This window comes from Dermacentor variabilis, chromosome 2 (genome assembly GCF_050947875.1).
Source record: "Dermacentor variabilis isolate Ectoservices chromosome 2, ASM5094787v1, whole genome shotgun sequence".
Taxonomy (NCBI): domain Eukaryota; kingdom Metazoa; phylum Arthropoda; class Arachnida; order Ixodida; family Ixodidae; genus Dermacentor; species Dermacentor variabilis.
Window position 1 is genome coordinate 152,364,365 of NC_134569.1, and position 13,991 is coordinate 152,378,355.

At 45.5% G+C, this 13,991-nt stretch overlaps 2 protein-coding genes and 1 long non-coding RNA gene across 8 annotated transcripts in view; 2 read left to right on the forward strand and 1 right to left on the reverse strand.

Moving 5' to 3' along the window:
• PAN2 (PAN2-PAN3 deadenylation complex catalytic subunit PAN2) overlaps nucleotides 1–8,118 on the forward strand; it is an 87,052-nt gene extending 78,934 nt beyond the window's left edge. For all 3 annotated transcript variants that reach the window (XM_075682285.1, XM_075682286.1, XM_075682287.1), the window contains one exon: nucleotides 1,541–8,118. In XM_075682285.1, the coding sequence (XP_075538400.1) occupies nucleotides 1,541–1,716 (176 nt within the window). In that variant the 3' untranslated portion in view covers nucleotides 1,717–8,118. The remainder of the gene's footprint in view (nucleotides 1–1,540) is intronic.
• LOC142572872 (uncharacterized) lies at nucleotides 6,974–11,609 on the reverse strand. Its single transcript, XR_012826151.1, has 2 exons — nucleotides 11,541–11,609; nucleotides 6,974–11,450 (listed from the first exon to the last, which is right to left on the reverse strand). It is a non-coding gene; the product is annotated as an uncharacterized LOC142572872 (long non-coding RNA).
• CASK (peripheral plasma membrane protein CASK) overlaps nucleotides 11,448–13,991 on the forward strand; it is an 842,400-nt gene continuing 839,856 nt past the window's right edge. For all 4 annotated transcript variants that reach the window (XM_075682288.1, XM_075682290.1, XM_075682289.1 and 1 more), the window contains exon 1: nucleotides 11,448–12,051. In XM_075682288.1, coding sequence (XP_075538403.1) covers nucleotides 11,993–12,051 — 59 coding nt within the window. In that variant the 5' untranslated portion in view covers nucleotides 11,448–11,992. The remainder of the gene's footprint in view (nucleotides 12,052–13,991) is intronic.

Here is a 13,991-nt window from a genome sequence, read left to right on the forward strand (position 1 = left end):
ATGCCACCTGACTGACAAGGCAATGCAGTGTTTTTTTTTTTTTTTTTGTAAAGGCCTGCAAGAAGCCATTGCGGAACAGGTCCCATGTTGGCAGGGTCAACTCTCGGTTATCAAACCATTGGCGGCATCTTTGAAGGTGAAGTGCTCATGCCGCAGCTTGTCGTCGGAGTTCCAAGTGTTGAACGGGGCGATTCTTTCGTAAGTCTCCAGCCAGGATTCTAGGTCTTCAGTCGATTATTCATGGAAGGTTGGTGGGTCCCAAGGTTGTTACAGCAAAATGGGGGATGCAAAGGCAGCAATTGGGGTTGTCTTGGCCATGATATTCTTGGTCGTCTCAGGTAGAAGCCTGTGCTCTGGGGGCAGCTGTCGTAGTCGGCGGCTCGCTCGATGATCCGGGACAACGTTTGTGTTGTGTTGTCTTTGCGGTCCGGGCTCGGATCACGGCTTGGGTCGTCCGGTACATGATAGAACTAGCACCTCCACCAGATGTCACGTGGTAGTGACAATGAAGAAAGCAGCAAAACTGTGAATGGCGAAACTAGTGTTTTATTGGGTGAACCTGTGCCTTTAAAAACAGGCTGCACTGATGGTGGCGCAATGATAGTGGCAAACACAGTCGGCGATCATTGAAAACCTGATCAGTGGGTCAAGCGCGTCAGCTTTTATACATGAGTCATCGAACGTTCTAGAGTAATAGCTGGTGCCCGTGTGTCTTTCAGAAAGTTCTACACCATTCGCATCACGCATACATGCAATCAGACTACACAAGGTTCGGTAACAACAGACAATGGATAAAACCATCGATAACATTCCAGAAACTTCTGATACATGCAAGTGCGTCCTGCATTGAGCGATAATATTTGTTAGATGATGAAATGCGGTCACTCGATAAACAAGTGCACGTGTCAAACACACTACAGTTGCATCTAGTTGTGTTGCCGCAACGAGTCCACTGGCTGAGTGCACTACGGCTCGCTGAGGACAACTGCCCTTGGAATGTCATAGGCAACGAAATTTAAACTAGTGGCATCTACGTGAACATCCAAAATCAAATTCGAATTGCGTGTCACAGTGACATTCAGAAGGCAGACCATCGTGGGCACATTCTGCTCCGCCGTAGCCTTCGCAGTGAAAGTCATTCAAGGAGTGGAAACACCGCAGAAGGGGTGCTTGATTGCCAATAAGTCCACTCTGCTTAATGCATTAAAGTACTTTTTGCAGCAAAGTATTTCTGAAATAGTATATTTTACCTTTGAATGCATTTCTCTACTTTGGTAAAGAGTGGTTCAGGGTCTCTTTAAAGGTGCTCAAATATGATAAAATATATTCATGATGTCATACTAACATACCAGCATTGTGGTTTCAGCGTGATGTTCAAGAAAAAGGTAGTTTTGTCTTCATTCTCGCCACTAGCAAGCAACCATTTTCCTCCAAAAGAATGAAACTAGAATTCTGAAATGAACATTTTCCATTTGAAACTGATTGAGGGTTGCTCTTTGATTTCTCTTTAAATCTTGCACATCAATCACTCGCTTCTCAGGGCTGAAGATCCAGTCCAAGATGCACGACTCCATTGAGGATGCCAAAACAGCGTTGCGACTGTACCGCAAGTACCAGCAGCTCGAGGGGGAAGGGCGGGTCACTGAGTCCCTGAAGGAGATGTACGAGGCTGGCCGCAAGTCTTCGTGGAAGGTTCCCGGTGCCGATGAGGAATGACAGTGTGACCACCTCTGGGCTGAAGTTGAGGGCTGCTGGCCTAGCTTTGAGTCCCAGTGATGGCCATCGGAGGCAGAGGGTACAACACCCCAGTCGCCAGTTGCACTGCCTTAAAGAGCTACCCAGAAATGCTCAAGGTAATGTGGCAGGTATGGCACGCATTGTGCTGCTGCTACGCAAGGGTTTCAGCAGCTACTGTCTCAAGTTATCAGATATAGAATAGAGCAGGAGCAAATGACATTCAACTAGACCTGGAGCTTAAAGAGCCCCTCACCAGTCCACATAGCAAATTTTGGTTATGCACTGGAGGTCGTTACGTGCCCTCTAAAAGGCGTTATACCGCAATAATTTTTCAAATTAGTTAATTAATAGCAGAGATGGAAATATTTGAAGTGCCGCAAACCCATGATTTCAGGATGTTAGTGTCACCGCCATCATAGGCACTCTCTGCACTTGCCCCCGTCTAGCCTCCGCAAGTGAAATTCCTTTTCTGCATTCTCCCACACCGGAGCTGGAGGATTGCATAACGGATACATCACTGGCCCCACCTTCCTTTCTCTCTCTCTCTTGCTTTCGCTGAATGGCGCACTTTTAGTGATGGTCTCACATGCGAGCTGTTGCATTTGTCTCGTTTCACACAGTGCATGATTTTATGCGTTGCGCTTGAGAAAAACCTGATTAGTGGTATAAATCATTGCCACAATCACGAGCACTGAGGCAGGCGCAAGCGGATCAAAGAGCATGTTCACAAATGGAACCCAGAAGAAAATAGCAGATAGTTTTGTTTCCTGCATGTGTGACTGCACAACAGGGGAACAAACAGACCAAACCAGAAGCACGTCCCTCTTGCTACGGCATGGAGAGATTCAGTTTGTAGGATTTATTGTTTTTCTAAACCTTAGGTGGTCTATTGAAGCAACAGATCAAACAAATACCTGATGTTGCCTTGAATAACTCTTAAAGTCACATGTCATTGTGAGGGACGTCACAGCCCTGCAGTTTACGTAGCCGCACTTGTGTGATTGACATTGACTCTCCGGCTGGGAGCATGGCACCCTCGAAGAGAAAGGCACACAGCGTTTGTTTGAAATTTCAGCTCTTTTTGCAGGGTATAGCGGTGTAATACTTTGCAGACACGGTCGTTAGCATGCATTATATGCGCTGCACTTGTCAGCTCTAAATGGCCAGACCTGGTGAGAGGCCCTTGAAATTAAAAATAGGACTTAAGACAAAATGTTAATCTTTTGTTTGACAGAATATATAGTAGCGACAGGTACAGGGAAGAAATGATAAATTTCTATAATCTGTTTCATCATGCAGGTTCTGCCAATGAATTTTTTTATGCATGCATTTCATGCCTCTGGAATAGTCAGTGAGTGCTCCCAGTCAGTGCTCAAGGTATGTGCACTTGCAAGAGTCTCGAAAATAGCACCAGTTCAGAGATACTATTCATCCCCAGGGTTGCGGTGATGTGCATTGGTGTTCCAGTTATCATTTTTCCGTAATGCCTCCTTTAAATTATGTGGGACAAAAGTGTGTAGAAAACTGGTGTATATCATACTGGATTTTAGGAACTGATATATCTCAAAATTGGTGCTGGTCTCAGGATCCCCACTAGACAGATATGCCTCGAGCGCTGACTGGCTTCAATTCCATTATTTACTAACCATTGTTGCATACCCACTAAGATTGTTAATTGAAAAGCTAATTAATAAAATCGAGTTAATGAAGCTTCAAGTGGAAATTATCAACCGATTTCTCATTTCCTGCACTGCCATGAATTCTGTCCAGCAAAAAATTGGCGTCTTTTTTTTTTTTTCCTTGATTTAATAACTTGACACAGTTGTGGCTGACACACTGTGCAAGTGGCCCACAATGTGCTGTCGCACTCAAAATTGTAATCCTGGTTGGAGAGCAGCAATGGCTATGACCATTGCCCGCTGAAGCTGTTGGGAATGGGGCTGTGCCATTCTCAGTTGCCTAGGGTTACGGAGCATGCTTAAGTGCGTGCTTGGTTTGTCACCTACCATATCAAACAGCTTTGGAACTTGTGCCTGTGTACCAATTACTGTTACCATACAATTGACATGACAGCACATAAGTGTTGGCCTTGCAGGATGTCCACACAGTATGTCAGCTATAGCTAGTGGTGGCATTTTACAAGTGCGCATTCAAACAAGGTCTGGTACAAACACTATTGTGTTGAATGACTTTTCTTAGCAGAAAGCATGCAGAAGTCGCTGCTTATGACTGTGTCACTGCCAATGCCATTGTCCCAGCCGATAAATAGAAGGCAGCTGCACATTACAATGACAGTTCTGCATATCTCGGTTAAACCATGTGTCCCTACTGGTACTGTGGCTCGACCTGCGTCTTGTTAAGACCGTAACGTGATACTATTGGCAATACATGTGCCATCAGCACCCATCGAAATTCAAGTAGTTGAAGCATTCAATTTTTTGTACAGCTTAGAGAAAAGCAGTTGGAATGAGGTGTTATGTCCAAGTCTGACGTGTCATGAGCTACGTTTGTGAGAAGTTAGTGCTGGTCATGAATCTTTTGTCTGCCAGTCTGCACAGAAACTACATGCTGTGTCGTGGTCCATTTTGGTTGGTGCCATTGCTGCCATTGTCGTTGGGTCCCAGGCAAGCACATGGGATATCTGTGTTGCAAGCAGCAATTCGTGCTTTGCTTGGAGAAATGTGGAATAGCAGAAGTTTTGTCCTTATATTTCGAAATCAAGCATCAATTAGGGACGTGGAACACGACAGCATTGTAGCAGCTTGATGGCCTTCACTTTGGCAGAGTAATAGGATCTTGAAGTCTACTTCAGTCATTTATGCACAGAGCTTGCCCACACGGAGTTGCCTGCATGCACAGAGCTTGCCAGCATGTTGCAAGCACGGGTCTTGTTGTGTCCGTACGTTCCTACTATGCCACGCCAGCAGGAAGAAGTTCCCTCTTGGAAATACCTCTACTCATGACCTGCAAGTCTTTCCCTTTGCCTCACATGCAACAATCCTGAAGTGCTTTGTAAAGGTGCCTGTAGAAAGCATGGCACTACAATGATTTAGATCAACTTCAGAAGCCACGGCAAAGAGTATTGAGATACGTACTGACCTTCTTGTGGAAAACACTTTGAAATGTTTGCTCTAGGCTGCTGCCTTGCCAGTTTTACAGTGATGCAACAGCGTTGTGACTTGGTTTATTTGGTTGAAGTGCCTTTTGAACTGCAGTGTAAAAGAAAGCGGAGGATGGGTGATATCAAGTGTCGCGTTGTTGCAGTGTTTTTTTTTCTATCACTGTATAGTATTCGTTTTTTGCTCTGCAGTTAAAAATGCACTGATGTCCATTTTGCAGCGTTTCAGTGCGTTGACCATCTCTGAGTATGCACTGTATCAAATTTCATGTAATGGCTGCGAGGTCACTGCATTGTCATTCATCATCCCTACGATTAGTTATGCACTCTGGCTTGCTCAAAACACTTTTCTCGTTTGAATAGTTCCTGGCCATTGTCAAAGAAACATCTCGCAAGAAACCACAAAATATTCGTGTCAAGAATGTCAGGGAGTGTAATGCCCTTGGTGTGCAGAGACTCCTTGTAGATAGGTGCCCATCCTGGGCAGTGCGGACAGCCTTTTGGCCTTGAGCATTGGCAGACCTCTTCCACACAAGAAAAGGCAGACCGTGTGCAGCACAGTGAATTTGTAATTACATGCCAAGTTGCGTGCAGTCTCACTATGTACCTAAGGCCACCCACTGTTATCGCATATCTTGCACCATTAAGACGAAGAATCCGCGATGAAAGCCTATCCAAGACTTCGATACCGTGCCAATAAGACGGGATCAACCATTGCAGTATTGTTTGACAATCCAGAAGAAAGAATTAGCCATGCACAGAATTTAACCACATTTAATTTAAGCAGAACTTATGCAGTCAAGCCTCGTCATAATTGAAGCCGCATTCAATACGAAAATACCTGTGTTATATTCAATATTCGTTATAAGCATGTATTCATTACATTCTGACATTCGCAAGAAGCATTTTAGGTTTACTTTAATATATCCGATAATTCATTACATCCATGTTCGTTATATCGAGGTACGGCTTTTTTTACACTTGAAATTGGGCTTAACTGCAGATGTTGTTAGCACAAACAGGTTTTATTTTTAAAATTTTTTTAACATTATTAACAATTTATTAGACTTCATTTTGCAGCTTTTGCATTTGTACGTCCGGCAATAGGACTAAGTATTTTTACCATCTCTTATGATGTCCTTAATATATGTTTGCACTTGTTCAGGGTGATGGAGCTTTGGAGAAAGTTATCTCGGTGTGGTAAAGATATTTCAGTCTGGTGTCGTAATTTTTATTCACAAATTCAGCCTTCTGAAGCTGCCATGTCCCAAATCCTTTCAAAAGTTCTCCGAATGTATATATATTGTATTTTGTACTGCAGCAAAGGCACTCAGCCATTTAATGCATGAATCATGTACATCCTCTGAAAAACAAGAATGTGTACGTTTTGGTGGCTTCTCCCCTTGTACTGTTTATCCTTGCTTTGAAGTAGGTGTAAATGCTTGATTGGGAGACGATGTTATAAAAAAAAAGGTTTTTTTCACAATACATTGTGAAATATAATATAAGGTTGATTAGTCTCACGACCTTGCTGAATGAATCGATTTAGCAAGTATCTGTATGCTACCATGTAGACTCATGTAAGGGACACACTTTCTTTTTCACAATTTTGACGAGGTGTGGGCCTTACATGGGACAATCTTTTGGTCAAAATGGTGCCGGTGCAGCCAATGACTAGTGGGCACCCCAGATCCCCAAATGTGCCACTACATCAGAGGTCAACGCACAACTCTCACCATCTAGTAGCAGCATGCGGAAGTGCGCAGCGTGCGAGAAGTTGCCGATGCATGCACGCACCATCAGGGCACCAAACGTGATTGCTTCTCCGATGAAAACCTTTTGTTTTTTATTTTGGCTTGCGAAGTTGTAGGTGCGACCCTTACATGGGTGCTGCCCTTACACGAGTCTATACGGTATACAGAAGTATTTTTCATAGTGAACTACCCTGCAGTGTTCACATTCACATGGAAACAAACCAAATGAAACTATTAAATAGGCATAGCTACCTGGGCTTGCTCATTTATGTGTTTGTTGGTTTCATAGACTAAGTTTGTGAGCATCCTTAATGCATGTTCTTCACGGTAGCCTCTTTTTTTTTTTTTAAGTTTTGGATGAGCATATGGTGCTGGCAAATAATTCAGACACAAATGGGAGAAAGCGATGAGAACACTCCTTTTGCATGATCAGCCAAGTGAGAAACAGGAACTTGTCTCTAAGCCTGTGCCTAAACTTGCTGTAGCCTTGCGACTCCAAATTTCAGGCCGAACAATGCCACTGTCACACGCATTCAAGTATGTGATAACAGTCATAAATTCTTGCTCATATTGACATGGTCACGTTTCAGTTTGTGCCAGTGGCACTTTGTTGCTTTAGTGCTTATTCAATGACTGGCCGAGAAATCGAAATGGACTGAGGAACGCACATTTCACACGTCTGGCACCAACCATTGTCATATTTTGCATGGGTAAATACTGTATTTGCTCAATTGTGACATGCACTCAATCATCACTCCCAGAAATGAAAAATGTAATGCACTTGTTTGTTCACTTACCGGCTTCTGATGGTAAGAAATGGAATGCAGTAATTATGATTTTCTCTCTTCTAAAAACAAAATTTATTGTATCTGAGACACAGTAGGTCAGGCACCACTCATAATCACTGTCAGAGGCCGTCTTATCACTATAAACTGCCCAGAGCATCAAATCTTCCTTTTGCAGACCATTGCAGCCTAACTATAGCGTCTCGAATAGCCTAATGAACTTGTAAAGTAGGCACGAATCTACCGCAGCTAATACAGCTGCAGTGACATGTGAATTGGAGTAAAAAAATATGATGCCAATGATAATAGCTCGTCACTATTGCAGGTTTAGTTTCATGCTCAGACCTAACATCCATATAATTTGGTAAAAAAAAATTTCTGGAAAAATGTGTGCGTTAGAATTGAGTAAATATGGTAGTGTTCTTAAATTTTTCTAAAGCTTTACTGAAGCTGCTTGGTTCCTTTCTTTTTCTTTTTGGAGGATATACTCAGGTAAATGGTGCATTATTTTGTGTTGCTTTACTCGTATGGTTTTGGAAGTTTTTTACAACTCTTCAAAATTTGTTTGTAATTGTTTCAGGACTCGTTAATTGTTACTGTGTTCAATTACTGATCTCAGTGAGCACGTGTTTACACAACTGTGATGTTGCATCAATTGTTCACCAAAATTGTGTACATTATCTGTAATTTTCATATTCATAATAAAGACGTTCATTATTTTTTATTCTTGGCGATGTTGTATTCCTTCATCCTTTAGTTTTTCTGCAGCACGGGGAAACTATGCTCGAGTTCACTGGCTCTGCACAACACAGCGAAAGCTACTAGTCATGTAAGCAAATCAGGAATGACAGCTAGCTGCATGTCTTTGGCAAAGACAAAGGACGTGTCGATTTAGTTTTGCTAATCCCTACATGATGCTTCCATGCTGAGGGGAATTAGTGGCAGACAATTGGTAAGACTTTTCAGTCCGATTCCCGGTTGCCTGATGTTACCTGTAGCTTTTCCTACAATCCGTGTGGTCTACATCGGCAGCAAATCAGGAATGACAGCTGGCTGCACATCTTGAAAAATGATGAGGAACGTGTCCATTTTGTGCTGCTAATCCTCCTATTCAGTTGCCTATAAATTAGCGACAGAGAGTGGACAAGCTTTTTCATTCTTACTTGGTCATCATGGCTTTTAGTGCTTGAAGTGTTGCATATTACTGCTCCTAAGCCGCATGTAGTCTGTGAAGCCAGGCGAGGCTGCTGAATTAAGTTTCATCACCTGGGTTCCTTCAGTGCCCGCTAAAATGTAAGCTCGACGACATTCCTGCATTCTGACTCCCTATCAGAATGATCTACAATTGGGAACTGAACTCACTGCCTATTGTTTGCAAATGGAATTCCATAGCTGTTGACCAGTTAGAGCTGGTGGAGCATGCACAATTTGCAGCAATCTGTTTTTCACCTATCACTGCAGCGTAATGTTTGTGTGGGTGATCCACAGTACTTTCTCACACTAGCAGTTTGAAATGCCTTTTTGTTGTAAATTAAGAATAAATAGCTGCAGTCCAACACAAGTAGCATCATCTTTGTCTCCAAGATAACTTGTCACATAAAGTTATGTTTTGTCGTGATTGGTTGCTTGATGGTCCCGGCAATGTAAATGAGTGGTAGGACACTAAATTCTGGCATGCTTGCCGACATTAATCAACGGTATATTCTGCTGTTTATTGGAGTGCTTCTTTTTTCTGTATGTTTATTCACATCTTGTGAAGCAATAGTGCAGTGAACTCCAGCGCTTTGGATCCAAGTAGCTAGTAATAATCCAATAGCTAACACATGACTGCAGTTTTGAAGCAAACTGCAGAGATTGAGACTTACCCCCATATTCAAGCTCTTCCTTGACCCCATTGGTTGTAGCAAATTGCCACCCCTTGACTGACGCAACTGTGCTTCGATAATGCTTTTTGGCAATTCTTGCCCCAACTAGTTGCTTGAGAAGCACGCATTCTCTCAAGTCCATTGGTCTACGTAGATGCCAACAAAGAACGCTTGGTTAGAAATTTTTTGCTCTGGTATTGGCGTGGTCTGCCATCGAAGTGCTGTGACCACTTAAGTCATGAGGCGGCGTTGTCATTAATTTATCTCGAAGCCAAGTGAACTGTTAAGTAGAGGAACGTTTTAAAATATATTGGTTTGTGAAATAGCCTATCCGGTCTCAGTACAGCATGCAGGACTGCCATGGGAACAGTTCTTATGCATCGGCACATGCAAATTTTCGACCTTTCCTGGCCATTTTGGTGTAATGTAATGACATTATATTGCTCCTTCTGATTGGCTCTGAGGGTTGCCCACATCCTCTGTGATTTGGTAAAAATAAAAAAATGAAATTGACAACCAAGGAGTTCGGCCTATACTAGACTACCTGTGCCGTATCGGAATCTTTGCAAGTTATACCTCTGTCGAGTGGGCAAGTTAAGTGCACTTACAGGGAGTGCACTTCGGGACCTTGAGTGACACTTTGGGCTACGTGGTGCTAAACGGGAAAACAGAGCGCACTCGCACTAAAAAAAAAAAATGGCGACAGACTAAAGTCATGTTTTTGAAGACGTAGCATAAGATAAATAACCTTCTAAGAAGCGATTGCTTTGGTTGTATTATAAATAAAAAACAATGTTAATCTATATTTACTCGAGAAAAAACGAAAATATTTTTATCATAAGAATGTTGCAAGTCAAGGCCGGCCAAGGTGAATGCATAGCCAATCCAGAACAAGATGGTGGCGTAATAGAGTTTCTTACAATAATTACTAGAGGGAACTCTGGTGCTAGTGTCTATTGGAGCTGTAACAAGAACGGTTGTACCAGCATGGGAACTATGGGAATTACATGGATTTGCCTAAACTTTGTCTTCTTGGCTTCAAATGGCTTTGTGACTTTGTAAGCTAGTCATTTTCAACAATATAGTGCGTAATAAATAATTAAATTAACAACTGAGTGCACTTTCCATACGTGCACTTGCCCGCTTGACAGGGGTATTACACTGATTGATGAACTGGAGAAAATTCAAAATCGGGTAGCTAGGTTCGTCTTGGGACTGTACAAGAGGGGGGAGAGCTGCACTCAGATGAAAAATGAACTTGAGTGGGAACTGTTTCCTCACATCGACAAAACTTGCGGTTGAAGTTCTTTTTTTCTTCAGATATTTAATAATAAAACAAGAATTAACAAAGAAAAATACTTTAAAGAATCTCATTACAGTTCATATAGAACTGGCCATGTTTTCAAAATAAGGGAATGGCATGCCAGGACTGACCTATTCACAAGATTTTTTTTTTTTTGTTAGAACGATTAAACAGTGGAACAAATTGTCTCAAGTGCAAGTACAAGTGTAAAAATGAAGATTTGTTGATGTGAATGCTGCAACCTTTCTGCTTTAGTGCCTTCAGGCAATGCGGCGTAAGCTCTGAATAAAAAAAAAAAAAGAAGGAATAGAACACAGCAGAAACCAGCAGTGGCAAAGTATCCAAGGTAGGTGCTACAGGTGTCTGCTGCAACTCAATGGTGTTTCGACTTTGGGCCGCAGCGCAGGGCGCACTTGTGTCTCGCGCCATCTAGTGGGCATGGCAAAAAGCGGCGCGCATGCGCGCGCGTCGCAATTTTTTTTCTCTATAGTTTCGGATATTCCTTGCTTTAGTAAGTTTTTTTTTTTTTCTTGGCGCACCCTTTCCCCGTGCCTCCGCCGCTGCGCGCTGTGCCGTTCGTTCGCCGTCTCGCCCGCGGTCTCCGCGGCTGCGCTGAGAAATCCCCAGCGCTCCGGCGAGCTCGTTGCGTATCGGCAGAGGCGGTAGCGACGGCGAAGGCCGCAGCGGCGTCGTGCGCTCGCTTTCTCCGGCCGCCGCTGCTGATGTCACGGGCTCCCCCGAGCTAGTCTGGCACCGATCGAGGCCACTTGGTCGCCGCCGCCACAACACGTCGCTCTCCGGTCGAACCATGGACCGCGCCTAGGCGGCATCGCATCTTCTCGGCACTCGCCCGTGAGCGTCGTCGGTCGGAGGCGAGAGAACCGTATCCTGCGCGCGGGAAGAGACAGCGAGATATGTCAGTGAATGATGCGCCGGCGTTGCTAGGCCTAGCCGCCGCCGAGCCGAGCTCCTACTGACCTAGCGACCGACCAGTGGAGAAGTGCTTAGCTGCACAGGCTCGCCCCCTACTACCGCTGCCGCGTGCGCGCGCGTGTGTGTGTGCGTGCGCGCGCGCCGCCCCGCTTGCTGTTGTACCCCCTCTCTCTCTCTCTAGTTAGCGCTTTCCTTCCGCTCTCCTCGTTATCTATCGGCGCTCTCTCTCCCCGCTTTCGTGCCGTGTGTGTGTGTGTTTGTGCCGCGTGGATCGTCTGCAAGCAGACGGAGAAGGGGTGTGCGCGCGCGCCGGTGTCAAGTGTGCGTGGTGCGATCCCATAAACAAGAGCAGCGCGCGCGCTCCGACGGCCGCTGCCGTGGATCTCCTCAGCCGAGTGGCGGCGACCCCGACGTCACTCTCGTCCGCCAGTGGTTCTTGCGCTACCGCTTCGGCCACCGATACCGTGTGGTGCTCGACAAGCTCATCGCCGACAAGCATGGCCGATGAAGATGTGGTCTTCGACGACGTCTACGAGATGCACGAGTTCATCGGAAAGTGAGTATCGAAAACGACGGCGCTTTCGGGGGTTTCCGATGCACCGCGCGCGCGAGCTCGTTCCGAGTGGGATGCACGCGCCGAAGTCGGCTGCCAAGGTGCGTGCCGCTTTCCCCCTCTCCACCTGGGATGCAGCGGAGGTGGGATGCGGCTGACTGCGGAGCGGCGAGGAGAGAGGCTCGTGCTCCTCCCGGGCATCCTTTTTCTCCTTTTTCATCCGCTCGAGGCCAACAGCTGTTGCGGCGTGCGCCACGATAGCTGCGCCGGCGCGCGTCTTTGACGCATCTGCGCCTCGTGCGTGCCACACCGCGGCTCAGTTCTAGCGCGGAAACGCGCCCCGTGCTGGTCTCGCGGAACGTGTGCCTAGCTGGTTCTCGTCTGTCTCCCTCCTGGTATGCGCAGCGCATTGACGCTGTCGTGTCCCCGCGTGTATTGAGAGCTGCATCTTCGCGTGCCAACAGCAGCGCCGTAACGCACAGCCTAGCGAGCGGAGATGCTGAGATTCCGAGCAGTCAGATTGGTCGCTTATCTCAGGCAGGCGCGTACAACGTCTCACCTGACGAGGCCGCCGGCGTGCTCGCACGTAGGAACGCATGCGGGCCTCGCATGGCCATCGTTTGGGCTTGGCGGTTAGACTCGTCGAGCTGAAGCAAGTGTTGATACAGACGCGCGCCCCCGTATCGCTCAAGATTTCGAGGCATGCCGACGAGACGAATCAGCATGTTCTTTTTTTTTTCTTTCTTTAGTTTCACTCTGAAACAGCCTTAGCATCTCCTGAACATCGTTGGTTCCCTATGCCACAAGAAATTAAACGTTTCACTTCGAATTTGATTTTGGTGCCGAGTTGTGTGTTGTCGTAGTTCGTGAAAAACGGTGCGTGTTTGCCCATGTGTAGTACCCCTCCATGGGCAAACGCACGTGCAGCCATGCAGCGTCGAAAGTGTCGCTTCACTTCTAAGCGTCTGCGTATAATACTGGCCAAAAGAAAGAAAAAGAAAAAAACATGATAACCGGCTTGTCATGCTGAAACGTTCCTTCATTCCTATGAGTGTCTCTCGCATCGCGGGACAGCAGAATTGACTTCCGGCTTAGAAAGGCCTTAGTGATAACAATAATAATTTTCTTACATAACGATTTATTTCCGTCTTGTTGAAGTATAATCAGAATAGCGTTTACCTTGGAGTTTGCCATCTTTCCCCCCTTGCGTTTGTATGCATACAGTCTACTTTATGCCTTCCCCTATAAGGCGCACTGTACTTGAATTTATGGGTAAGCGAGTAAACAAATTAATGAATGATAACATTAAGCGTATTGTTCCCGACGCAGGGACGCAACTACTTGCGGGCCCCTATCGTAACGGCGAAAAGTATCAGGTTGCGCCGCATAACGATGTATTAGCGAGTGGCGGCGCCTGGGAACTCGATTCGTCCCTCACCCGACTGGCGCTCACGAAAATGACCTCTGTTTCGATCAGGGTGTACGATGTTGCGTACGCGACTTCTTGCTTCTTTTTTTTCCCCCGCCAGTTCTGTCCCGTGCGCGCAAAGAAAAGGCACAGGCATCGAGCTGTCGGGTAAATCGAACCCGCTACGTGATCAAATGTGGTTTCGTTTCATTTCAATGCCCCGAGCACTGCAACATGTTAACATTTGACAGTATGATCAAGGTGCCGCGTTCGGGCAACAATGGTGAGAAATGACTTGTAGCCGATATTAGCTTACGCATAGGTGCTGTGCGCGAGCCGGTGATTCGGTTCATCCAATCACGGCGCGTAAATCGAAGGACGAGCATAAAACAGGCATACAGAGATCTGCGTGTGTCTCTGTACGACCTTCGTTTTTGCGCGCTGTTATTTATTAGATGGTCATTATAACAATCAACTAGCCTGAATTTCCGCTTTGGCTATTCAGTTCTTTAATAATAATATTTGGGGTTTTACG